The sequence below is a fragment of the Muscardinus avellanarius genome, assembly GCF_963383645.1.
Source record: "Muscardinus avellanarius genome assembly, chromosome: 10".
Lineage (NCBI taxonomy): Eukaryota > Metazoa > Chordata > Mammalia > Rodentia > Gliridae > Muscardinus > Muscardinus avellanarius.
The window spans coordinates 66,260,642-66,286,719 of record NC_137796.1 but is presented as its reverse complement, the minus strand read 5'-3'; the positions used below and the strand labels follow the sequence as shown (position 1 = coordinate 66,286,719).

The following is a 26,078-nucleotide window of genomic DNA, read 5'->3' as shown; positions in this document are numbered from 1 at the left end:
ACAAAGCATCCTACCAAAGGCTCCTCCCCCAGCCCAGAACTGTCCACCACTGCAGGGCCATGGCCACAGCTGAGTCTCTCAGCCCTGGGAAAGGTCCACTCTGTGACTGCTGAGCTCCTGGTCCCCTGTGAAGCCCAAGGGGTCAAGGCCAGTGGGCTGGGGTAGGGGTGGGGGCCCACCTGGGTCCTAGGTCCCTAATCCATACCCTACCTGCTGCTCCTGCAGCCGTCATGAACCGGCTTTGGAACACCCAGCCTGCCCAGCTGTTCCGGGGCTCCCCAAAGTGGGTTCCTGTTCTGGGGGAGCTGCAGAAGACCCTCCAGAAGGGCGAGTACCTGCCCCTCCGCCCGCTGCCTATGTTCGAGAGTAACTTTGTCCAGGTCCCCAGCTCCTTGTGCCCCGGGGGGCTGAGGGGAGCGAGGGGGGTACAAGATTACTTGGTGAGATGTCTAAGAGGGACTGAGAGCCAGGCATGGGAGTTGGGCATGGTGGCACATGCCTGTAATCCCAGTACTTGGGAGGCTAAGACAAGAGGATTGCAGGTTCAAGCATAGCTGCAGCAATTTAGCAAGACCCTCGGCAACTTAGACCCCATTTCAAAATAAAAATAGAAAAAGGGCTGGGGGATTTGCCGGGAGGTGGGCTGAGAAGGGGATTCAGGTTAGGGGTGCTAGAGGTGTGTTGGAGGAGGGAGTGGTCCCAGCCCCTCTCCCTGGCTGCTCCAGGTGACCAATCGAGGAGGCCCCGTGTTCGTTCATCACAGAACCAACCGACTGACGATGGGCGTGGCCGCCACTCTGCCAGGCCTGGTGCTCCCAGACATCCTGCTCATTGCTCAGCCCCCAGAGGGCAGAGACTGCTCCAGCCTCGTCCTGACCAGGTACTCTCCTGCCCCAGCCCCCTCCCAACCCACCTCCACCTCTGGCTCTAGCTGCCTGTCTCTGCCTCCCCCAGGATGATCCCGCTAGACCTTGTTCACCTCTATGTCCACGACCTGTCCAACTGGCGCCTGAAGTTGCGCCTGGTCACCGGCCGCTACTACTACCTGGAGCTGGATGCTCCCATCCACGAGGTGGGCTTTCTGTTTGACCGCTGGATCCGCCTCATCCACCTGCTTCGGGAGCCTGCCACCACCTGGGCCCCCAGGACCCTGCACACACCCCCCCTGGACATGTCTCTAACCTCGGCACCAGCCTCTACCTGGAAACTTAAGGTGAGACTCCAATACGCAGATCTCAGGCAGCAGGCTCCAGGAAGCCACAGATTCCACAGGGAACTGGGTCCCCCTAAAACAAGGTCCAGGGTCCCCAGGAAAGGGGCTGGAATACTGCACTGCTAGTTTGAGGGAAGAGGGGCTGGGGGTCTGATCGCATGGGTCTGAGGAAGGAAGGCTGGGGACCAGTCTGCTGGCTGGGTAGGGAATAGAGATGTAGAAACCAGGGCCAGTGGCTAGAGATGTTGCTTAGTGGTAGAGTGCTTGCCTATCATGCATGAGGGCCTGGGTTCAATCTCTAGCATTATTAAAAAAAAAAAAAAAGCCGGGCGTGTTGGCGCATGCTTGTAATCCCTGCGCTTGGGAGGCTGAGACAGGAGGTTCGTACAGGTTCGAAGCCAGCCTCGGCTACTTAGTGAGACCCTGTTTCCAAATAAAATATAAAATAGGTCTGGGAGTATAGCCCGGAGGTAGAAAGCCTCTGGGTTCCACCCCTAGTACCACCAAAACAAACAAACAAAACAAAACAAAACAAAAAGGCCGGGCGTGGTGGCACACACTTGTAATCCCCGTGCTTGGGAGGCGGAGACAGGAGGATCTTGCAGGTTCGAAGCCAGCTGTGCTGGCTTAAGAGACCCTGTTTCCAAATACAATATAAAAATAGTTCTGTGAGTGTAGCCCGGAGGTAGAAGGGCTTCCAGGAACCCCAGTACCACCAAAAAAAACAAAACAAAACAAAAAAAACAAAACAAAAAACAAAAAACAAAAAACAAAAAAAAACAAAACAAAAAACAAAACACCTAGGAAATGTCTGCCTCTGGGTGTCGTGGCACATGCCTATAATCCCAGTATTTGGGAGGCTGAGACAGAACCACAAGTTCAAGACCAGTTTCAGTAACATAGTAAGACTCTTGGCAACCTAGTGAGACCCTGTTTCAAAATAAAAATAAAAAGGTTTAGGGAGTCAGGCATGGTGGCGCACGCTTGTAATCCCAGCATTCGAGAGGCTGAGACTAGAGGATCACAGTTTGCAGCCAGCCTCAACTACTTAGTGAGGCCCTTTGCAACTCAGTGAGACCCTGTTTCAAAATAAAGAATAAAAAAAAAATAGGGCTGGGGGTATAGCTCAGGGGTAGAATGCCCCTGGGTTCCATTTCCAGTACTGCAAAAAAAAAAAAAAAAAAGTGTAAGGGTGAAGCTCGGAGATAGAGTACGTCTGGGTTCAATTCCCAGTACCACAAAATAAATGAATAAATGAATGAATGAATGAATGAATGAATGAACAAATGAATGAGGGTGGACTCCTTCTGACGCCCCTCCTTGTCCACAGGACCATCTCTCCATTGGAAGATCAGGTGAGCAGACTCTGCCCTCCCGCAGCCCCTCCTTCATGCCTCAGGTCTCTCCCCACTGGTCACAGCTTTCTCTTGTCTGAGTCCTCCCTGACCCTCAGGGCCTGTTTCCCCCTTCTGGTCCATGACCCTCCTCTCTCCATCTCTCTCTCCTGTCACAGTGGCCGAGCCCAGTTTTCCTTATAAGATACTGACGACTCAGAAGCAAAAGAAGGCCAAGGTAAGCCAGCCTCGGTCCCCCTGTGGGTCAGGGGACAGGGTGGCAGCTGGTCCTCCTCTGACTGTCCTTCCCCGCCACGGCCAGGTCCTCAGGCGCAGATTCAAGTCTCAGGCTGTGGGTGACTCCATACCTCTCATCTGGTCACAGCTGGAGCATGCTGGTGTTAGGAGGAGCTCTGCAGAAAAGAAGTGGGCCATGGCTTGTCTCTGAGGGGTAGGGGAGAGGGGCTGGGGGCTCTGGCCCTGAGGCCACCAAGTCCCACAATATTGCTCCTACAGGTCCCACACAGATGTCTTCCCTGAGAGATCTGTCTCCCAAACCCCTGTTTCTGGTAAGAGTGACCCCCTGTCTCTGCTACCACATGTGGACCCACTGGTGAATTCTCAGAGGGCTCAGGCTGCTTTCTCCCCATCAGAGAAGGCCAGCATCAGCATCCGGACCATCTTCAGCATCATTTCCAACACCGTCAAAGAGGCATAGTCCCCATCCCACCCCTTTGCCAGAAACACTCTAGGGGCCAGGCCTGGACCCCTGGGTCTGAGAGTGGAGGGCTGGGCCTTGACCCCTAGTCTGAGGGAAGAGGGCTGGGGTCTGGGTCCCTGGGTCTGAGGGAGGAGGGCTGGAGCCTGGGCCCCTGGGTCTGGGGGAGGAGGGCTGGGGTCTGGATCCCTGGGTCTGAGGGAGGAGGGCTGGGGTCTGCACCCCTGGGTCTGAGGGAGGAGGGCTGGGGTCTGGATCCCTGGGTCTGGGGGAGGAGGGCTGGGGTCTGGATCCTGGGTCTGATGGGGAAGGGCTTGGGTTGAACTCCTGGGTCTGAGGGAGGAGGGCTGGGATCTGGATCCTGGGTCTGAAGGAGGACAGCTGGGGTCTGGATTCCTGGGTCTGAGGGAGGAGGGCTGGGGTCTGGATCCTGGGTCTGAAGGAGGACAGCTGGGGTCTGGATTCCTGGGTCTGAGGAAGGAGGGCTGGGGCCTAGAACTCTGGTCTTGAGGGGGAGGAATGGGGATCTGGTCCCCTGCATCTGGCCTTGGTTCTGACCATTCATCCCTCTCTCTATCCATAGCCTTACACATCTGATTCTGAGGGGACCACAGACAGGAGAGGTTTGATTCAAACCCCATCACACTGTATCTCGGAGAAGGACCCTGATTTTAACTTCCTCCGCTCCTACAATCACCTGGACAAGTTCCTGTGGCAGCAAGACATTGAAAAGCTAATGGACCCAGAATCCAGCACTCTCTCTTCTTCCTCCTTGGGCCCATCTTATCCTCCTGCATGCTACGTCTTTCCACCCACCCTTGACAAGATCAAGAACATAGGTTCCCGGCAGGGCCGGGGGCCACCGCCCTCCCAGAAAGCCCCGTTTTTTCCTGTATCATTGTGGAAAGCGCCATTCATTGTGGACCAGTCCCAAAAGGTGCCGGCTATCTCTTCTCAGTCCCGGAAGGCCCCAGCTCTTCATGCTCGATCCTGGAAGCACACCGTTCCATTTGGCCCTTCCCGGAGGGCCCCACCTATGTCGACCATTCCTCGGAAGACCCCAGTCATTCCTGGCTCATCCCGGAAGGCCCTGGCCATCCCTGTCCCTCCCCAGAAACCTCCACACCCATCTGAGAAGGTTCCACCTGCAGCTGCTATTCCCAAGATGGCCCTGTCTCCCCCTATGCCAAAGAAGGAATCTCTGTTCTCACCTACCCCGCCCCAGAAGGCTCTGAGCTCTTTTTCCCCAAGCCAGATGGCTCCCAGGCCACCCCCCTCGTGGGGGAAGGCCCCTGCCAACCTGGATGTGTTGCCAGCAGAAATTCCTGCAGTGGATGTGCCTAAGGGAAGCCAGTTAGAGGGAAAACCTGAGACTGTGGTGTTGGTGGGTGCCCAGGAGGTGAGTGTGGTGGAGACCAGGGTTAAGACAAAGTCGCTGGAGCTGCCTTTCACCACAACAAAGAAGGAATCTGAGGAGGTCCTGATTAGCAAAACCCGAGCGCTTACCCTGGATGGTTTGACAGGCAGGGGGAAGTCGGAGGACAGGGCCCACAGGATGAAGGAGGAGATATCGCTCAACCTGCCATGCATGAAATCCAAGGAGGTGGAGCAGCAGAAGAGATGGGTCAAGACCCAGGAGGTGGCCATTGAGGGCCCCCGCCAAGAGCAGAGCAGGCCCTTCTCGGTGGAGGGGCTTGCCCTGGCCAAGATGATGATCATAGCCAACTCCAAAGAACAGCACTTGAGGCTGCCTGCGGTCTCACTGCCCTCCTGGCTCTCCATGACTTCCCAGACACCCATCATGGCTACAAAGCCCTCGCTGCCCTTCAGACCCAGCCAGCTGACCTTGCTGGAGGGGCCGCCGGTGGTGGTCAGGGGGCAGCCGGAGTTTCACACCTGGGTGAAGGAGAACAAACAGCGATGGACGGAGAGGGATCCACCCTGGGATCCAGTGGGGCCAACTAAGGCGTCCTTTCACCCCACACCAACCTCTGAGAGCCCGAAGATGGTCAGTGACCCCCAGGTTCCCATCCCCTTGCCTGCCACGTTGTGGGAGGAGTTGTCGCAGTCTCCCCTCCCAGAAGCCCCTCCCTCCAGGAAGGAGGCCTCGGCCAGGATGCCCCAGCAGCCCACCAGAATGTCTCAAGAGCCCATGAGGCTGCCGAATCAGCATCCTCTGGCCACGGAGGGGTCATCCTCGAAAATCCTCCTGCCCTTGCTCCTGGAAATTGAGAGCATGGGGGATCTGGCCACCAACGCAGAAATAACAAAGGAGGAACGAGGTGTCTTTCATCCTCTGCACAGGTATTTGAGGCTAGTAGCTAATGTTTATTGTCAACTCCATCATCTGCAAAGTAGAGACATCATTCCCTCATTTCATTTCTCTCTCTCTCTCTCTCTCTCTCTCTCTCTCTCTCTCTCTCTCTCTCTTTCTCTTCGTGTCTCTGTCTCTCTCTCCTAGAATTGAACCCAGTCACTCCACCTTTGAGTGATAGCCCCAGTCCTATTTTATTTATTTTTTATTTTGGCCCAGGATCTTCTACACTGATGGACTCACTATGTTGCTCAGACTGGCTTTGAATTCTTTTTTTTTTTTTTTTTTTTTTCGGTACTGGGGGTGGAACCCAGGGCCTTTCTACCTCCGGGCTATACTCCCAGACGTATTTTTTAGATTTTATTTGGAAATAGGGTCTCACTATGTTCTGAGAGCCTCACTAAGTAGCTGAGGGTGGCTTTGAACCTGCGCGATCCTCCTGTCTCAGCCTCCCAAGTGCGGGGATTACAAGCGTGTGCCACCGTGCCTGGCTTCTGCAGATATTTTATGAAGGCTAAATCAACAGATTTTCTTGCTAGTGAGCGTGTGATGTCTGAGGAGCCACACTGAGGATGGCTGGGAGGTTTGGGGGTCTAAGAGAGGCAGCAATGGGTGATATGAGTGGAGAAAGTTTCAGGGAGAAGGTGAGAATTCTATCTTGCACATCTCAATTCTGAGATGGCCAGGAAAGGCACAGGGCAGGCAGTTACGTACGTGAGTCTGCAGTTTTGGGGAGGTGATCTGGAGAGTCATCAGAAACAAGCGGGATAGCTAGGCGTGGTGGCCCACACTTGTAATCCCAGCATTTGGGAGGCTGAGACCAGAGGATCGCGGTTTTGCGGCCAGCCTCAGCTACTTAGTGAGGCCCTTTGCAACTCACTGAAACCCTGTTTCAAAATAAAGAATAAACCGGGCGTGGTGGCGCACACTTGTAATCCCTGCACTTAGGAGGCTGAGAAAGGAGCATCGCACAGGTTTGAAGCCAGCCTCAGCTACCTAATGAGGCTCTCAGCAATTTAGTGAGACCTGTTTCCAAATAAAATATAAAATAGGTCTGGGAGTATAGCCCGGAGGTAGGAAGCCTCTGGGTTCCACCAAAATAATAATAATAATAATAAAGAATAAAAAAATAGGGCTGGGAGTGTATCTCAGAGGTAGAATACTCTTGGGTTCCATCCCCAGTACCGCAAATAATGATGATGATGATGATGATGATGATGATGATGATGATGATGATGATGATGGAACAAGCTGGGTATGGTAGTGCATGCCTGTAGTCCCAGTACTTGGGAAGCTGAGAGAGGGATGACTGTAGGTGCAAGGACAGCCTCAGCAAATAGTGAAATTCTGCTGGGCGTGGTGGCGCACACCTGTAATCCCAGCACTTGGGAGGCTGAGACAGGAGGATCGCACAGGTTCTCAGCCAGCCTCAGCTACTTAGTGAGGCTCTCCGCAACTTAGTGAGACTCTGTTTCCAAATAAAGTACAAAATAAGTCTGGAAGTATAGCCAGGAGGAAGAAAGACTTTGGGTTCCACCCCCAGTATCACACACACACACACACACACACACACACACACACACACACACACACGTGAAACTCTCATTAATCTAGTGAGGCTCTGTTTCAAAATAAAAATAAAATAAGGCTAGGAGTGTAGCTGGGAAGGTAGAATGCCCCAGGGGTCAATCCCTAGTAAAACACACACACACACACACACACACACACACACACACACACACACACTTCTTATGAGACCCTCAGCAACTTAGCAAAACCTTGTTAAAAAAAAAAAAAAAGACGGGCGTGGTGGCACACGCTTGTAATCCCAGCATTTGGGAGGCTAAAACTGGAGGATTGTGGTTTGCGGACAGACTCAGCTACTTAGTGAGGCCTTCTGCAACTCAGTGAGACCCAGTTTCAAAATAAAGAATAAAAAATAGGGCAGGGGGCGTAGCTCAGAGGGCAAATGCCCCTGGGTTCCATCCCCAGACCCTCAAAAAAAAAAAAAAAAAAAGAATAAAACATTGGGCAGGGGGTATAGCTTGGAGGTTGAATGCCTCTGGGTTCTATCCCCAGACCCACAATAATATAAAATAAAATAGCCGGGCATGGTGGTGCACACTTGTAATCCCTGCCCTTGGGAGGCTGAGACAGGAGGATCGCACAGGTTTGAAGCCAGCCTCAGTTACTTAGTGAGGCTCTCAGCAACTTAGTGAGACCCTGTTTCCAAATAAAATATTAAAAAAAGGTCTGGGAGTATAGCCCGGAGGTAGAAAGCCTCTGGGTTCCACCCCTAGTACCACAAATAAATAAATAAATAAATAAATAATAAATAAATAATAAAGTAAAATAAAATAAAATAAATGAAGGCCGGGCGTGGTGTGGCATGCTTGTAATCCCAGCATTTAGAAGGATTCGTGGTTCACAGCCAGCCTCAGCTACTTAGTGAGGCCCTCTGCAACTCAGTGAGACCCTGTTTCAAAATAAAGAATAAAAAATAGGGTTGGGGGTGTAGCTCAGAATGCCCCTGCCAAAAAAAGTCACATGGTATAGAACCCCACAAAATGTCTCAAATAGTCAAATCCATCAGGCAGAAAGTGGCCTGGCTGGTAGTTCTCAGGGGCAGGATGTGCAAGACTGGGAAGCGAGCTGGGCATGGTGGTGCATGCTTCAAATCCCGGGACTTGGGAGGCTGAGACAGGAGGAATGCAGCCTCAGGTTAGTGAAGCCTTCTACAATTCAGTGAGACCGTGTTTCAAAATAAAGAATAAAATAGGGCTGGGATGTAACTTGGAGGTAGAATGGCCCTGGGTTTAATCTTTAGTACTGAAAAAGAAAAGAAAAGAAAAAAGGGAAGAAAAGAAAAGAAAGAGAGAAAGAAAGAAGAAATAAAGGGAGAGAGACAGCTAATGGATTGGGCGTTTCTTTTTTTTCTTTTTTTTTTTTTTTTTGCGGTACTGGGGATGGAACCCAGCCCTATTTTTTATTCTCTTTATTTTGAAACAGGGTCACACTGAGTTGCCAAGGGCCTTAGTAGCTGAGGTTATCCTCGAACCGAGGTCCTTCTGTCTCAGCCTCCCAAGTACTGGGATTACAAGCGTAGTGCACCACCACTCCTGGCTGGGGATTTCTTTAGGAATGATGAGGACGCTCTGGAACTAGAGGTGGTGACTGCACATCGTGACTGTACCGAGTGACATTTTATATTTTAAGGGTACATGTTAAATGATAGTGGTAAATTATATATAACGTATATTTCACCACTCTATACTTAGAGCCTTGGGCATGGATCTCCCGAGGGTCCCCTAACCCGCTCTCTGGTCCTCTCTTCTGCAGCAGGCATCTTTCCCAGGACTTTAAATAACAGGTTGCAAGAGACTCGTCCTCGGTGGGCAAACTGTCCTGAGGAACCCAGCAGGGGCCAGGTATCCTTGAAACCCCCGACTCTGACCCTAGCCCTGATGTGTCCTAGAAGCCAGGACCTTACCCTCCCCTTTCCGGTCTTCCCCCACAGGCTCCCAGGGTGCTGTGCACCCTGCTACAGAAAGCAGAGTGCTGAAAAGGTGGTGTTGGGGGGGTGAATTTTCCCTCTCGGTAGAGATCAGAGCTATCTATACATTTATATATTGGGGAGGGGGCGGGGCGAGCCCACGGAGCAGCTCAATTTTGCAGAGATTAAAAGAAAGCCTGAGTTTGAAACTCAGAGTCCTGCCTGTGAGTGTGTGTGCGCGCGGCTCGAGAGTGGGCTTCGGGCTGGAGACTGGATGGGGGTCTCTCCCCGAGTTCCAGAGGCCCCCGCAGCCCAGCGGCTCCCATTGGCTGGGGCCCCAGGAGTCTCAGCCAATGGGCCGGAGGGTTAGAGCCTGGGCTGGGAGGGACCCCTCAGACTCAGAAGGGAGGGAGACCCCCCTCCCCCCCCAGAATCAGAAGCCAGAGACGCCTCCCAGGAGCCACAGCACAGCCGTCCGGCAACGTCGACTTCAGCCTGGTGAGGACAGGACCGTGGGGTTCAGGGTGGGCTCAGGGGCCGGGGGTCAGAGCGGGGACAGACCCCGCACCCTCCCGAGCCTCCCTCCCACCCCGCAGGAGCTGCCACCTCCGTGGATGCTGGATTTTGAGGGCCAGAAGTCCCCCAAGGGCAAATGGACAACGCCGCCCTTCGACCCGCGTTTCCCCAACCAGAACCAGACCCGTAACTGCTACCAGAACTTCCTGGGTGAGACCCCCGGGGCCAGGTAGAGAGGAGGTGGGAAGGGGGCGCCCACCTGACGCCCGCAGAGACCGTTGGGCGGGAGGTGGGCCCGCGGGCCTGACCTCAGGCGGGTGGGAAGAGTCCGGAAGGTAGGTCGGGAGCCCACAGCCAGGAGGGACGTGGACTGGTCAGCATAGGCAGTGCCAGAGCCGGGCGTGGCGGCTCCCGCTTGTAATCCCAGTACTTGGGAGGCTGAGATAGGAGGATCTCAGGTTCGAGGACAGCTTCAGCCAATAGTGAGACTCTCATCAACCTAGAGGACCCTGTTTCAAAAAAAAAAAAAAAAAAAAAGGCGGGCGTGGTAGTGCACGCTTTTAATCCCAGTACTTGGGAGACAACGACAGGAAGATCCGGGTTCGAGGCCAGCCTCAGCTACTTAGTGAGGCACTCCGCAACTTAGTGAGACCCTGTTTCAAAATAAAGAATAAAAAATCGGGCTGGGAGTGTAGCTCGGAGGTAGACTGCCTCTAGGCTCACTCCCCAGTACCCCCCCCCCCCCGCACACACACACACGCCGTGCCAGGTGTGAAGCTGCAGGGGGCAGGGCTTGGCCAGTGAGGGGCAGGGCTGAGAGCTAAGGGGTTGGGCCCGAGCTGTGGAGGGGCGGAGCGAGGGAGGTAGGGGTGGGCCAGGCTGGGGCTCTTGGTGGGCGTGGCTTGTGTGACTCCGCCCCTCCCGCCCTGCTGCACTCCTCAGATTACCACCGCTGTATTAAGAACATGAGCCGCCGTGGGAAGAGCACGCAGCCCTGCGAGTACTACTTCCGCGTGTACCACTCTCTGTGCCCCATCAGCTGGGTGAGCGGGCCCGGGCGGGGGCGCCAGACGGGAGCGCAGACGGCTGCAGCTGAGGCTGAGCGCGCACCCAGCTCCCCGCCTCCACAGGTACAGCGCTGGAACGAGCAGATCAAGCAAGGGACATTCGCCGGCAAAATCTGACTGCCCGAGCGCTGCTTCGCGGAGGCCTCGGCCCCAGAGACTCTCCGCCCCACCTTCCCGTCTCGAGAAACCCCGGCCTTGGTTACCAGCCCCGCCCCACCCCTGGCTCTAAACCACAAATAAAGTTATGTTGTTGCTAATGTTTCTTAATGCCTGGCCAAGTGATTCATGGGGGTGGGGCCGGGGTTCTCCCCGTGCCTGCGCCTAACACTGTTGTTTCTGATAATGGGGGCAGAGGGAGGAATACAGCTCCCTGGAGGAGGCCGGAAGGCAGGAGTAAGCGTTGGTACTCCTCCTCCGATCCAGCCAAGGTTCCATCCGAGGTTCCACCAAGGTCCCAGATCCTGACACTTCTCCATCCAGATGGCTCCAAGGGTCCTGCTTCTCAATCCCTACACCTTCCTGCCACCAGATCTTTATACCCGCGACCTCAGCCTCCTCTCCTCCTGCCTGGGCCCTCTGCCTGGCCTCCGCCCCATCCCATCCTGGTCCAACCAGCCTCCAGTCCTGAAGAATCCTCCTCATACCCCAGGGCTAAACCCAGTCCTCTCTGCTCACCCTGCTCTCTTCCTCTCCCTTTCCACCACGCCCCACTCCACCTGGCCCTTTCCTGTGAGCCTCTTTCCCAGCGGGGTTCCTGGGACTTCTCATCTCCATCCTTTCAGTATAGCAACCCCAGGGCAGGAGCAGACTCCCTTTCTTTTCTCTAAGCCAACAGGCCTGACTCCACCCCAGCACACGCATCCTGTCCTCTGTCCCTCTCCTGACATGGGCACTTAGGTTTCTCCCAATGTCTCCTTCAGGATGCTTAGAGCCTGGACCTTGCTCTTTCCCTACCCAGCAGTCACAGCACTGAGCTGGTGCATTAGGATTCCAGATGTTCCTTGAATTGTTGCCTCTCCCCAGGCCAAGGAGTGACCCTTGACAGATCCCAGGAGTTCTAGGCTGGTCCTAGTCCTGAAACCTGTTGCTGCCCAAGGCTAGAAGCCTCCTGGAGTGACTCTCAGAGGGGGAGCGCCCCCCCCTGACGCAGGTGGCCTTCTAAGGCCCCACCCCTGACGAAGGTGGCCTCCTAAGACCCCACCCCTGACCTTCTAAGGCCCCACCCCTGACGCAGGTGGCCTCCTAAGGCCCTCTTTAACCCTGAGGCTCAAAGGTAACTATGACTAATCTAGTCATGACTACTTGCTGGTGACTCCAACTGTAAAGTGAGATGGCTTAGGGTCCGTTATCAGGATAAGCAGGGTGGGAAGGGCTGAGTGAGCTCAGAGGAGGACCGGCTCCACCCACCCTTGCCCTGTGATGACCTGTCCACCACAGTCCCACAGTGTTGCCCACCCCACCACACCCAGGGCACATGTGAGGAGCCATCCCAGGGGATGGTTCCACCTCTGAGACCATGGGCTCCTAGCTCTGTCTCTGGCCACGACCTGAAAGGCTGAGAGTGGGCAGAGGTACAGGGCTTGGATGTGACTACAAGAAAGGGAGCTGTAGCTGGTCCCTTTCCTGTAGTCACCCCAGAGCCATAGAAGTGCCACTGTTGCCAGAAGAGAAGTCATGGGGAAGAACTCTGAGTCACTGGAAGGGGCCAAAGGCTGTCTGTGGACTTGGCGAGGTCACCCAGGCAGTATTCAGAGCACAGGGCCATCACCTGTGCGGCCATGGCCACCTCTTACCCTCCCCAGAGCCCAGAGCCTAGAGCCCTTTCTTCCTCATGGCTGGCCTCCTTCCTTCCTCCTCCCCTCTCCCCTCTTGGGTCCATAATTCTTCCCACCACAAACAGTGTCTGGACTAGCTGCTAGCCCAATTCTGGTGCATATAGCTGTGCTGGGCAGTGGAAGGGATTAGAAGGGCAGTCCTGTAGTTCCTGGAGGCATCTGGTCCACCTGTGCTCAGCATAAAGTGCCAGAGAGCACCCTAAGTGGAGAAACAGGGTCTGAAATGGGGAGTCCTTGTGATAAGGGCCCCAACTGCTGAGCTGAGAGCAGTCCTGATAAACTTGTGATAAGCACCTGGTTTCCACTGGTGGCTTTCCTTATTTTCTCTTCAATTCCCATCTGCTTTTGCTTATGGTTATCACAGTCTCTGTCTTCCTTCCCAGCGTCCCATTCTTCCCAGTATATGACAGGGTCTTCCAGCCCAGGACTTGACCCTTCAGCCCTCAGAAAGCCCTCCTGACAGGCACTCTTCCTCACTGGGGTTCTGAGCCCCAGCCCACCAGGATGATCCCCAGTCCCACCGGCTGGCCGGCGCCAACTCAAGCTTCCCTGTTGTTCCCGGGGTCAGTCCCAGGTGGCCAGCTGGGCTCTGTCCACACGCATCCAAGAGACACTGGGCAGAATACCTACCTTCCCGGGCCTGTGCCTTTTCATACAAGGAAGGGCCCTGGCAAGCACCTCTTCAGAGGCCTGTGTCTGAGCACCCATGTGGAGACCCCTATGGAGTGCACAGGTGTGTCAGCGCTCAGGACTGTCCTGCATCATTCCAGCTGGTGCCTCCCAGCCCAAGCTGATGTTGGCTCCGTGGGGACGGGGACACTGGACAGCATCTGAAGGTGTTCTTGGTTATTACTGGGGAGAGGTGGATGGGTAGAGACCAGGAAGGCTGCACAGGGCAGCCCCCACCACAGAAAGAGCCAACTGGAAATGGCAAGAGTGCCGAGGCCAAGAAACCTTTGAACCACTGTTTTATTGTGTGTGTGCTGCGGATCAAACCCAGGGCTTCTAGCATGCTAACCAATGCTCTACCACTGCCAGGGATAGCTATTGGTTTTTATTTTATTCTTTGTGGGTCTGGGGATGGAACCCAGGAGCATTCGACCACCAAGCTACACCCCCTGCCCTATTTTTTATTCTTTATTTTGAAACAGGGTCTCACTAAGTTACAGAGGGCCTAAGTAGCTGAGGCTGTCCGCGAACCGCGATTCTCTGGTCTCAGCCTCCTGAATGCTGGGATTACAAGTGTGCACCACCACGCCCGGCTAGCTATTGCTTTTTAATGTTCTAACCACTGGTTTTTACTTTTTTTTTTTTTTTTTGGCACTAAAAGTTGAACCCAGAAGCATTCTGTCCCTGAGCTACACCCCCAGCCCTTTTTTTTTTTTGGTGGTACTGGAGACGGAATCCTTCTACCTCCGAGATACACTCCCAGACCTATTTTATATTTTATTTGGAAACAGGGTCTCTTAAGCCAGAGAGGCTAGCTCAAATCTGTGTGATCCTCCTGTCTCAGCCTCCCAAGCTCAGGAATTTCAAGCATGGGCCACCACACCCAGCCACCCAGCCCTATTTTAGTTTATTTTGCGGTACTGGCAATTGAACCCAGGAGAATTCTACTCCAAGCTACAACCCCAGCCCTATTTTTTATTCTTTATTTTGAAAGAGGGTCTCACTAAGTAGCTGAGGCTAGCCATGAACCTGTGATCCTCCTTTTTCAGATTCCCAAGTACTGGGATTACAAGCATATACCATCACACCCAGCTTATTATTTTATTCTGAAACAGGGTTTTGCTAAGTTGCTGAGGCTGGTCTCGAACCTGTGATCCTCCTGTCTCAACTTCCCAAGTACTGGAATTATAGGCACGAACCACCATGCCCAATTTACTTTTTTTTTAATTTAAAAAATTAGAAAGCTGGGCGTGGTGGCACACGCTTGTAATCCCTGCGCTTGGGAGGCTGAGACAGGAGGATCACATGGGTTCGAAGCCAGCCTCAGCTACTTAGTGAGGCTTTCAGCAACTTAGTGAGACCCTGTTTCCAAATAAAATATAAAAAAAGGTATGGGAGTATAGCCTGGAGGTAGAAAGCCTCTGGGTTCCACCTCCAGTAGCGCGCACACACACACACACACATACACACACACACAAAAAAAAAATTGGGAAGGGTACTGGGGATTGAACCTAGGGGCATTCTACCTACCTCTGAGTACACTCCCAGTCTCTTTTAGTTTTTGTTTTGAAACAGTCTTGCTAGGTTGTGGAGAGTTTGGCTAAGTTGCTGTCCTCAAATTTTTGATCCTCCCAAGTATATAGGCATGTACCACTATACCTGGCCAGAGACATTTCCTACAATCACAGTTTGAAGGGTGGTGGGGCATTGGTACCTCACAGGCCTCAAATTCGACTGCCCTTCACCCTCCCCGAGGTTTCAGCATAGCTCATGGACCTCCAGCCTGGGCCACCCCCTCACCCCTGCCTGAAGCCTCGCTGTCCTGATAGCCTCTGAAACATCAACTGAAACAATAACTTTCCAAGGGCACTGCTTATAACAAGATTTTAATTAAAAAAAAAAAAGTTCAAGTGCTTCCAATCCCCTAGCATATCCCATTCTGGTGTGGAGGGGAGGGAGTCCCCACACCCCAGTAGCACCAGGGATAGCACCATGAAAAAGATGAGGTCGCACCCGGCCTCCCTGAGACCTACAGGGGTGGTGAGGAGGACGCGCCCCCAGATACCACCCACCCATCCTGCCCTTCCCTCAGAGCCGAGCACACCCCTCCCCATCAGGGGGTAACCTCTAGGAGGCTACCCCCAAGTCAGTTCCACCTCCTCACAAGGCCTGGGCTTCTGGGGAGACACCACGGGGCAGCCCTACCCCCTTAATGGCTTTGCTCCCTGGGTAGGAAGGGGCCGAGGGGACGGGGATGGCTCCTGCAGTCCTGAGGTGGGTGTGGGAGGGCAGCAAATGGCCAGGGCTCCCTGCTGGGGTAGGGTGGCTCAGGGGTCAGCAGTCACAGAGAGTCAGGGGTCAGATCCCCGGGGATGTCCTAACCAACTCCCTCCCGGGATTAGAGCTGTGCTGGGGTCAAAGAGCAGCTAGCTCCCTCTCTGAGGCCCAAGGGTTCCTTCTGGAGAGGGGCCCAGGAGGAGGCTGCTCCTCTCTCCTGGTCTAGGCCTCCCTACCCAGTTCATCATGGCTCATCACTTTTGACATCCAGGTCAATGGAACCATGGTTGACCACCAGCCGCAGGCGCTTGGGTGGGGAGAAGGGGGCAAAGGCAAGGGCCTGCTTAGGGATGGGGACGGGGATAGGGCCTGGGATCCCAGCCCGGGCAGGGGTGGCTGGTGAGGTTGGGGCCAGGCGGCTAAGGTCCACACGCACCACGTAAGGCAGCCCATAGCGCCGGGCCCAGTGCCAGTCCTGCTGAGGGGCCCAGTGGGTGCGAGCGGGGAGGCCAAGGGCCACCACGGCCTCAGCCCGTAGGCGGCAGTGGGGGCCACAGCCCCCCCACCGGTGCAGGGAGATGTAGGCAGCACGGAGGACAGGGGGGTCTGGGGTCTGATGGGGCCGGGGACGTCGTCGTCGCTTCCGGGGCCGTACTCGGGGCTGGGGCTGAGGCAGCCACTGGAGCCAGAGGGGCGAACTGTCTAGGTGGGGCCCGCAGGGTGGCAGGTGCAGGGGCTGGCAGGCGGCTGTGGGGATCCAGAGGGAAAGAGGAAGAGAGCAGAGGCTGTGTTGGCAGGGCCTGAGCAGATTCTCTGAAGAAGGGGACAGTTCTGCACCAAGCTCTTCAGAAAGAATCAACACAAGGAATTGCATTCAACAGCAAGGCCTGTCAGGGATTGAGGCAGGATGTAGGAGAAGGCAGGTGGGGAAAGGTCCCAACAGCCTGTGCTCACCACAGAATGGGTCCCGGAGCAGTGGGGACAGGTGGCTGCAGGCCCGCGGGACCAGTAGGTTCTGCCGACTGCTGTCCATGCTCTGCTGCAGCCGCTGCTTGGTCTCCCGGAGCTCGTACTTGTCCAGGGGCTGTGGCAGCAGTTCAGGCTCCTTGGGCCTCAGTCGGAAGGCTCCTTCGCCTTTCCTGGGAGGTAGGGCGGGGGGAGACAAGGAGAAGGGAAAGGCTGGGGTTGGACGTGCTCAGGGACTCCAGACTCCCAGCTGGCTGGCCTGTCCAGCCCTGCCTGCCCTCCGCCCTGTGCCCACCTTTCGCAGGTATAGCATTCACAGTGTTCATTCTTCTCACCGAAGAAGCCATCACCGTAGAAACATGTCACTTCATCCCCTGGCTCAATGTCCCGGAGAACCTTCACACAGGCCGTGTTCCCATCTGCAGGCACAAACTGGGGCCATGCCTGCTCAGCACCCTAGCCTAGGGCACAGGGCCGGAGCTGACTTGTTCCCCGGACCTGGCTAGGCACCCCAGCCCAAGTGTCTTTTCCTAGGATGGGCCACAGAGCCCCTGAGAAACACCATTCTCGGGCAGCCACCCTGCCCAGGGCCTGTCCTCTGCAATCTACCTGCTGGCTGGTGTCCACCCCTCTGCAGGACAAGTTAACCTGACCTCCTCGCAGCAGTGACTGCTGCTTCCTCCCGCATTCTTCCTCAGGCTTCTGAGGCTGGTGCCAAGCTCCACCCCCTCTGACACATGCAAGCCCCTCCCCTCTGGGCTGCCCACTCCCTGCTCCCCAGCTTAGGGCTGCCTCCCTTCCTGGAGGCCTGTGTCCATTCTACAGTACAATCTGCATCTCCTCTATCCCCATCTCGGGGATCACTTGCCCAGTGGCTGTCCCATGGGACTCCTCATCCTCCTAGCCTTCCCCCATACCTGTGCTTGCCTCTGCATTCCCCATCTGGGAGAGGGCACAACCAACATCTGCCCCCTTCCACCCATCCACCCACCTGTCCACTCAAGCCTAACACTTGTCTAAAGTGGCCCTTGATACCTCCCTGCCTGACAGTCTCCATGCCAAGTGGCCAGCACCTCCTGAGTCCTCATCCTTCCCTCCTCCCACATCCTACCTGGAACCCCTCCCCATGTCACCTCAAGTTCAGTCACACATCAGCCTGCCTGCGGCTGGCTGCGTCTATCCTCTTCCCTCCCCACCAAACCTCCTGCAAGCCAGCTGTCATAGCTGTCTGGAAACCCACTCTTCCATTATGAACCCTGGTAGGAGTACTCAGGGTTCCCGGGCTGGGCCCATGTCATCCTTGGGCATTCTGTGCCTCGGCAGAGCCTCAGCCCCTTGGCACGGCATGTCCTGCCTGGGATGCCCTCTCATGCCGTCGATTTCCTTCAACACTCAGAGTGGTGGTGTTGCCTCTGTGAAGCTGGCCGTTCCAGATCTCTGAGCTGGCCACTTTTGCCTGTGCCTCTCTGCTTTTCCACCCCACCCATTGTCTGTGTGCAGGGTTAGATGGCCAGACGAGGGCTGTGTGTCACTCATTCCAGGATCCTCTGATACTCATAACCAGAGCAGTCTCAGGTGTCCCTCACCAGTCCTAGGGGTGTCTGAGAGGAGAAACCCAAGGCTAAGCAATGAAGCCAGGACTCAAACCCCAGTTCTGCCTGGAGTCTGAGCTTGCCCCCTTTCGGTCCCAGGGATTCCCAGCAATGGTCATGTCAGCTGCACTTCCCTCTCACCCTGCCCCACCACCCGGAGGGTTTCCTATGGAGTACTTGGTCCTTGTCCTTGGTCACTAGTGTGTGAGGGGGAGGGTTCTCTCTGGTCATCACAAATATCCACATGGGGCTATGCTCATGGGAGGGGCCTGAGCTGTCTTCCCATCACACCCAGGCTCCATTTCAGAGCATTTCAGCTGGCAGCCTGGGTTCTAGCGACTGCTCAAAGGGTCAGGCAGAAGGCCCTCCTCCTGACAGCCTCGGAAATACACACCTTGCTCTTGCCTGTTCTGGATGCTGCAGCCAAACAGAGGGGCTGCCAGGCCAGGAAGCTGCTTGGTCAGGTGGGATGATTTGGGGCGCTCTGAGACTCCCCAGCATTCCTCCCTATCCACAGCCCCTCATTTCCCATACCCCCACTCCTCCTGGCGTCTGCAGCTCTTACCTTGCAGTTGGGTATGCAGTCTGGAGCCAGTCAGGTGAGGAGGAGAGAAGAGAGGTGGTGAGCAAGTGAGAGGGTGGGGCTGCCCCTCCCCAGACACAGTAGTCCCCAGGCCCCACCCTCACCGTGGTTGATGAAGGCGGCTGGTCCAAGCCAGAGCTGTGTGCTCCTCTTGCGGGTGGAATACATAATGCTAAAGTCATTCTCGCCAGCCCTCAGTAGCTCCTCATCCGCCTCCCGCAGTTCTGCAATGCAGCCCACCAGCATCTCCAGCTTTTCATTCTTTTTCCTGCCAAAAGGCCAGGGCCTGAGGCTCTGAGCACTGCCTCCCGAGGGCAGACTCCAGGGGATGGTGCTGGCCACCACATTGGCTCTGGTCTTTGTCAAACCTGCCAGGTCCCTTTGCCTCCCCACCCCCCACCCCTCTGGGCCTCACCTCCCCCATAGAAACTGGGTCTTGCCTCCCTGTGCAGCCCTTTACCAAGCACGGGTGGACACAATCTTGGCCCCGTTGGTCTCCATGGAGTAGCGGGTGCAGGGCAGGATGGTGAAGCCACTTTCGGGCAGGAAGGCACGGAGGTAGCGAAAGACCTGCAGAGTGTGGGGTGCAGGATGAAGAGGTGGGCAGGGCCAGCTGTGGGGGATCTCTCTTGGGGAATAGGCCTGCTCTGCCACTGACTCGCTGGCTATGTGGTCCGGGGCCCAGCACCCCCTTCTCAGGGGGCCTCAGTGTCCTCCTCTGTTAAGAAGGCAGACTCCATCTCAGAGGAATCCTAATTCTCCTAGGATTCTCTAAGCCTCACCTTAGGTGTCCCAAGGGCTAGGCTGTCAGGACCCCTGGGGGGGCTGCTCTATCGAGGGACCTAGAGCACACATCTACAAGCCAGGTGAGGAGAGGGGAGGGCACACACAGGGCAAGAGAGGGGCTCCCTCACGTGGGTCTTGAGGGCAGTCTCCTGCCGCGGGCCCCGGCTCTGGAAGTAGTGGGCCATCCAGCCTCCCAGCGTCAGGGCCCGGTACGCAGCCTCCAGGTCCCGCTGCCTCAGGAAAGCTTCCAGCGCTGAGCGCAGGTGATGCTGTCGCCGCAGGGGGGGCACCGGGCTGGGGGAGAGGGCACACCTGGGTCCCAGGGCCTTCTTGGCCCTGCCTCCAACCCCACCAGGAGCTGCAGGGAGGATGGGCTGAGGGGTGCCAAGGTGCAAGAAGAGGGGTCCCATCCGGGCCCACCTTGCCCCTGGGTCACCTCACCTGATGTTCATCTTATGGGTGCGGAAGCCAAGGTAGGGGTCTAGGACGAGGCTGGTGGCTAGGTCATCGTTCTCACAAAGTTCTCGGGCTGTCACTCTGTCTGGGCCCATAGTGCTGTGCAGAGCATGCTGCCTCTGGCAGAGATCAGGGGGCCTGAGGGCACAGCAGGAGTACAGTGAGGGGGTGTGCTCAGTGCCACTTAGAAACTGTGTGGGATGCTGAGGTGGCCCTGCAGTCTGCTCATCTGTAGAACGGCAATGGGAAAAAAGTAATACTGACTTCACAGGGCTTTGGGGGAAGACGAGATGCAACAGGTATTCTGACAGTGGGGAAACCTCCTAAAAAATACAGCCCAGTGTCAGCTTAGCACCCCCATTCCCTTCTCTGCAGTGCCTGCAAATCCCCCAAATACACACACCTGTCCTGCATATGCACACCCTCCTGTGCATGTGTACCAGGCACATGCAAACCCCCTGGTACAAGTGCACATAAGTCTCTATCAGCCTAGGGAAAGCTGATTAATTGGCAGTCTGGGATAGCTCCAAAGCTGCTTAGCACCACCGGAGGCAGGTGGGAGTCAGCAGAAAGCTTGGCCTCACCTCCCTACACTGGGCCTTGATCTCTACCCTTTCCCTCCTCAGCAGTCCTGGGGGTGGGGGTCAAGAGGTTCTGGGTGAAGCCCCAAGCAGCCTAGAGAAGGGATCCCAGCACCTGGTCCCTCTCCAAGGATTGTAGAGAAGAGGGGACTGAAGGACAAAAATGGGGTAGGGGAGAGAAAGGGAACAGCGTGGAGAGGTAGAATAGGTAAAATGATGGAAAAAAGGAGCGAGGACAGAAAAATGAAACGATTAAGAAAATGACAAAATGAAACGAAACCTATCACTGAAGAAGGGTCTGCTGCTGTGTACTATATTATGGAGCCTAAGGCTTATCAGTGTCTCTGGAGAGGAGTAGATGAGAACCGGTAAAGGGGGATGGGCAGAGACATCAGAAACTACTTCAGCTGGAGGAGGGATCTGGAAAAGACAGGAAGGCTGAGGCAAATGAGGGGCCACTGCAGGAGAGTTCTGCGGAAAACACAGAAGATAAAGAGTATAGGATAAGCCGGGCGTGGTGGCGCACATTTATAATCCCAGCATTTGGAGGCTGAGACCAGAGGTTCACAGACAGCCTCAGCTACTTAGTGAGGCCCTTTGCAACTCAGTGAGACACGATTTCAAAATAAAGAATAAAAAATAGGGCAGGGGGTGTATCTGAGGTAGAATGCCCCTGGGTTCCATCCCCAGACCCGAAAAAAAAAATTAAAGAGTATAGGATAACACACACACACACACACACACACACACCTGGGTTCCATCCCCAGACCCGAAAAAAAAAATTAAAGAGTATAGGATAACACACACACACACACACACACACACACACACACACACACGCACACACCTGGGTTCCATCCCCAGACCCGAAAAAAAATTAAAAAGAGTATAGGATAACACACACACACACACATACAGCCCAGAACATAATGGCCCGGTGCTAGAGAGAAGAGCTACAGACAGGGCCTAGGGAGCAAGGAGGGATGAGGGGGATGAGGGGGATGAGGGGGAGGAGCATGAGGAAGACAGAAAGGGCCGGGAGAAGGCCTGGGGGCTCAGGGAGGAACCCAGAAAAGCAAAAGGAAAGCCCTGGGGGCTTGGGAAGGATCTGAGAAAGCAAAGCAAGGCCTGGAGGAGACCTGGGATCCCAGGCAGGCCAGGGAAAGCAGAGAAGGGCCTGGGGTCTAGAGAGGGGAACGAGAAAGCCTGGAGTATCCAGAACAGGGTTTGGGGAAGTCCTGAATGCTCAGGAATCAAGGACCTAAGGAAGGGCCTGGGGAATATCCTTGCTAGGGAGGGATCTGGGTAGGCAGTGAGAAATATGGGCAAAGGGAAGTGGAGGGTTAGAGGAAGATCTGAGAGGACAGAAGAGTGAGAGAAGTCAGGGAAAGGCAGGGTGGTGGTGGTGCAGGGAGAAGCCTGAGGTTTGAGAAAGGGGTCCGGGAGGGCCCTGGGGGGTGCAGGAAGAGGAATCAGAGGGAGCGGCCTGTGAGGTGAGGGGGGCCGGAAGGGGCCCTGGGGTGGAGAGAACTGGGAGAGAGGCGTCAGGGAAAGGCTCTGGGGGTGCGGGAAAGGCCCTGAGTGTGGAACCACGGGGAAGGGGCCGCGCGCCGAGGAGCCCGAGATCCGGGAGACGTGGGCGCCTGGGCGTGAGCAAGGGCCAGAGGACATCGGGGGCGGGGGACGACTGGGAGCCAAGGCAGCGCGGGACAGGGGCCGGGAGGGGGCTCAGAGGTCGGGCCCCGCGCCGCCCCTCACCGGCTTCTCCTCTTCTTCAGGCGCCCGCGTTGCCGCCGCCACCACCTCCCACTGCCTCCTCCAGCTCTCGTCAGAAACAGTCGCTGCACCACCCCTCAGCTCTATGGTCCCGCCCCACCAGACGCTCTGGCTTCCTATTGGTCACCTCCCCGCCACTCTATCGTTGCTATGGAGCTAGCGCCATTCCCATTGGTCGAGTCCCACTCTTCTCCTCCCCTCTCGGCCCCTCTTCACTGCCCTGACAAAACCCCGCCACACCCGCCCCGCCTACAAGCGTTGCGAACTACTACCATTGGCTCAAGTTCCTGTCCTTCAGTTACTACCATGGAGACGTATCCCGCCTCCTCTGTTACTGCCGGAAGCCAGTCCCTTCATTGGACGAAAGCGCGGTCTCTCTCAGAGAAACTCTGGTAGGGTCGGGTTATCCAGGTCCAAGTGGAAAGAGGACGGGCTCTGCCGGCTCCAGAACTCGTATATTATTGGCTGGTCTTAGGAAGACCCACCCGCCCATTGGCTAAGGCTTTTGCCCGTCAATGTAGACTCCTAACCTCCGTATTCTATTTCTTTTTCCACCGCAAGAGGGAGAAATCCGGAGCCCGCCGGTGGAGAAGAAGCGCGCGCCTCCATTGCTCCGCCCTGTGAGGCCTGCGGTTGCCAAGGCGACAGACTTTATTGACAGCTCTGCCTGGCCACAAAGGACGCTTCTCCCTTCCTTCCAGACCACCCTTACACTCTTCCAGTAACCCCGTTTCACTTTGGAAATAGGCTTTATTATCGATACAAGAACTCTGTGGGGTTTTCATGTGATACGAACTGGTGAGATACAGGGGAGACTAAGAAGTAGAGCTTTGAGGACAAGCCCTGACTCACGGGATGCCCTCCAGAGAACCCCCTCTAATTAGGATCACCCCCTTCAATCCTAGAGGCAAACATCATTAGCAGTTCATCATAATTACATCCAGAATAATAAACTCCACACTCAGAGCAGGCAGTCTTTTTTTTTTTTCTATTATAGCTATATATTCCAAGTGCTTAGAACAATGCATTGCACAGAATAAATGCTTTGTTAATGTGCATTGAGTTAATGACCAACCAATGGAGATGAGTCTGAATGTTTCTGCATTGCTATGTGACCTCGGGGAAGTGGCTTGCGATCTCTGAGCTTCAGATTACCATCTATAAAACTAAAACAAAGCCGGGCGTGGTGGCGCAGGCTTGTAATCCCAGCGCTTGGGAGGCAGAGACAGGAGGATCGGGTAGGTTCGAAGCCAGCTGCGCTGGTTTAAAAGACCCTGTTTCCAAATAAAAATATAAAAAATAGGTCTGGGAATGTAGCCCGGAGGTAGAATGGCTTCCGAGAACTACATTACCACAAAAAAAAAAAAAAAAAAAAAAAAGCCACCAAAAAAACCCACCAAAAACAAACAAAATAAAAACACTATAAGGCCGGGCGTGGTGGCGCACCCTTGTAATCCCCGCGCTTGGGAGGCAGAGACAGGAGGTTCGCGCAGGTTCGAAGCCAGCCGCGTGCGCTGGCTTAGGAGACCCTGTTTCCAAATATAAAAAAATGTAAAAATAGTTCTGGGAGTGTAGCCCGGAGGTAGAAGGGCTTCCAGGAACCCCAGTACCACCAAAAAAATAAATAAATAAATAAATAAAAACACTATAAGACAAAGCCGGGCGTGGTGGCATACCCTTGTAATCCCAGCATTCAGGAGGCTGAGACCAGAGAATGGCAGTTAATGGCCTCAGCTACTTAGTGAGGACCTCCGCAATTTACTGAGACCCTGTTTCAAAATAAAGAATAAAAATAGGACAGGGGGTGTAGCTTGGAGGTAAAATGCCCCTGGGTTCCATCCCCAGACCCCCCCCCACACACACACACACAAATACAACTACAAGACAAAGACACCAGGTATGGTGTCACCTGCCTGTAATCCCAGTACTTGGGAGGTTGAGCAGGAGGATTGAAGGTTCAAAGACAGTCTCAGCAAGTAGAGAGACTTAACAACCCAACAACACACTATTTCAAAATAAAAATAAAGCCGGTCGTGGTGGCGCACATTTGTAATCCCAGCATTTTTTTTTTTTGGAGTTTTTATTTTTAATTTTTATTTTTTTTAGTTGTAAGAATTTTATTTATTTTATTTTTTTATTGGTGTACTGTATTCATACATAATAATGGTATAAAGAAAATACTTTTGTAGACATACATGCACACATCGCCCAGTTAGCCCCTACCCGATCCCCGCCCTGTTCCCTCCCCATCCCTCCTTCCCATGCTTGGCTTAGTGGTTGACACCTAGTTTTATAGCAATTTATCCAATATTAACGATGATAATCTCACATAACAGTTTCATTTGTCTGATACCAAGTTTTTGATGACTTAAAGGTAACATTTCAATATTTCTTTTTGCTTTCTTTCTTACCAGAGAATATTTTTTAGGTGAAACTATCATACATTTATTTATTCATTTTTCAGAAAAAAAATCTATCCTGATATGGAATATGGACTCTAGATACCCAAAACAATCTCGAAGAAGAACAAAGCTAGAAGATGTATATTTTCTGATTTCAAACCATATAAAGCTACAGTAATTGAAACAGTGTAGTACTGTTCTAAAGGCAGATATATAAACCAATGGAATTAAATAAAAGCCTAGAGATAAATTCTTCCATATATTGTCAAGTTATTTTTGACAAGGTTTCCACGAACATTTGGTGGTGGAAATAATAATCTTTTAACTAAATATTGTTGAAAAATAATAATTACATAAAAAAATAAAATTGGACCCTTACCTAACACCATATACAAATATTAACTCAAAATAGATAAAAGACCTAAATATAAATCTTAAGACTATAAATTTTTAGAAGAAAATCTGGGTCATAAAACCTCACAACATTGAAATTGGCAGTGATTTCTTGGATAGGATGTCAATGGCACAGGCAACAAAAGTGTAAACAAACTCCCTAAAAAATAAAAAAATATTGTATATCCAAAGACAATGTAAACAGAGTTAAAAGTTACTGATAGAATGGGATAAAATATTTCCAAATGCTATATCTGAGGGTATATTAATATTCCAACTAGAAATCCTAGAAATTAACAACAATAAAGGCAAACAATACAATTTAGAGATAGGTAAAAGACTAACATAAATAATGAATCTCCACAGATAACCAATCTTAGTTGTCTGTTGGATGGAAAATCTTGTTTCTCTGGTTCTGGTGTGTGTTACCTATTTCTTCTTTGTAGTTAATCTCTTTGAGTATTTTCTCTAGCGCTGGTTTTGAAGACATAAATTCCTTCAGTTTCTGTTCTGTTTGTCGTGGAAGCTTCTTATTTCCCCATCTAATTTGATAGAAAGTTTTGCTGGTTAGGAAATTTTTGGCTGGAAGTTGTTTTTTTTTTCAGAGTTGGGAATATGTTACTCCAAGCCCTTCTGGCTCTCATGACTTGGTTTGGGAAGTCTGGAGTGATTCTAATTGGTTTGCCTCTAAATGTCACTTGGCCCTTTGTTTTTATTACCTTTAAGATTCTCTGCTTGGTTTCCACATTGGTCATTTTGACAATTATGTGGCATGGGGATCCTCTTCTCCGATCCTGTTTAAAGGGAGTTCTATAAGTTTCCTGGACCTGTGTATCAACCTCTTGCTCTATGTTTGGAAATTTTCTGCTATTACTTCCTTGAAGAGATTATTGATCCCTTTGGTTTCACCTTCTTTTCCCTCCTCTATTCCAATTATTCTTAGGTTAGCTCTCTTAAAATGGGCCCATATTTTTTCAATGTCAGATTCCTGCTGTTGGATATTTTTTTCAAGATTAGAAACTATGCATTCATTTTTGGATTGATCATCTTCTAAGAGCGAGATTCTATTCTCCACGTGGTCTAATCGGTTGTTTGTACTTTGAATTG

The 26,078-nt window shown here is 53.4% G+C and overlaps 3 protein-coding genes across 6 annotated transcripts; 2 read left to right on the top strand and 1 right to left on the bottom strand.

The window, feature by feature from the left end:
* Positions 1-230: 230 nt before the first annotated feature.
* Positions 231-9,141, top strand: GARIN5B (golgi associated RAB2 interactor family member 5B; the record flags this gene model as incomplete). Its single annotated transcript, XM_080703750.1, has 9 exons — positions 231-380; positions 726-880; positions 955-1,213; positions 2,699-2,785; positions 2,870-2,973; positions 3,064-3,259; positions 3,849-5,547; positions 8,919-9,007; positions 9,097-9,141. 9 exons carry the CDS (start codon positions 231-233, stop codon positions 9,139-9,141), a joined length of 2,784 nt encoding a protein of 927 aa, XP_080559876.1.
* Positions 9,142-9,686: 545 nt separating this feature from the next.
* On the top strand, positions 9,687-10,772 carry COX6B2 (cytochrome c oxidase subunit 6B2; the record flags this gene model as incomplete). Its single annotated transcript, XM_080704533.1, has 3 exons — positions 9,687-9,798; positions 10,531-10,631; positions 10,719-10,772. The coding sequence occupies 3 exons, from the start codon at positions 9,687-9,689 to the stop codon at positions 10,770-10,772; spliced, it is 267 nt and encodes an 88-aa protein (XP_080560659.1).
* A 4,908-nt stretch (positions 10,773-15,680) lies between these two features.
* Positions 15,681-19,914, bottom strand: KMT5C (lysine methyltransferase 5C; the record flags this gene model as incomplete). 4 transcript variants are annotated; one of them, XM_080704521.1, is made up of 8 exons in its annotated part: positions 15,681-16,183; positions 16,391-16,575; positions 16,698-16,834; positions 18,560-18,579; positions 18,682-18,845; positions 19,038-19,147; positions 19,492-19,675; positions 19,805-19,914. In XM_080704521.1, the coding sequence occupies 8 exons, from the start codon at positions 19,912-19,914 to the stop codon at positions 15,681-15,683; spliced, it is 1,413 nt and encodes a 470-aa protein (XP_080560647.1). The 4 variants fall into 4 exon arrangements, with proteins under 4 accessions (XP_080560647.1, XP_080560648.1, XP_080560649.1 ...); XM_080704522.1 differs by having other exon boundaries at positions 19,492-19,657; XM_080704523.1 differs by having other exon boundaries at positions 16,394-16,575; positions 19,492-19,657.
* Positions 19,915-26,078: the final 6,164 nt, after the last annotated feature.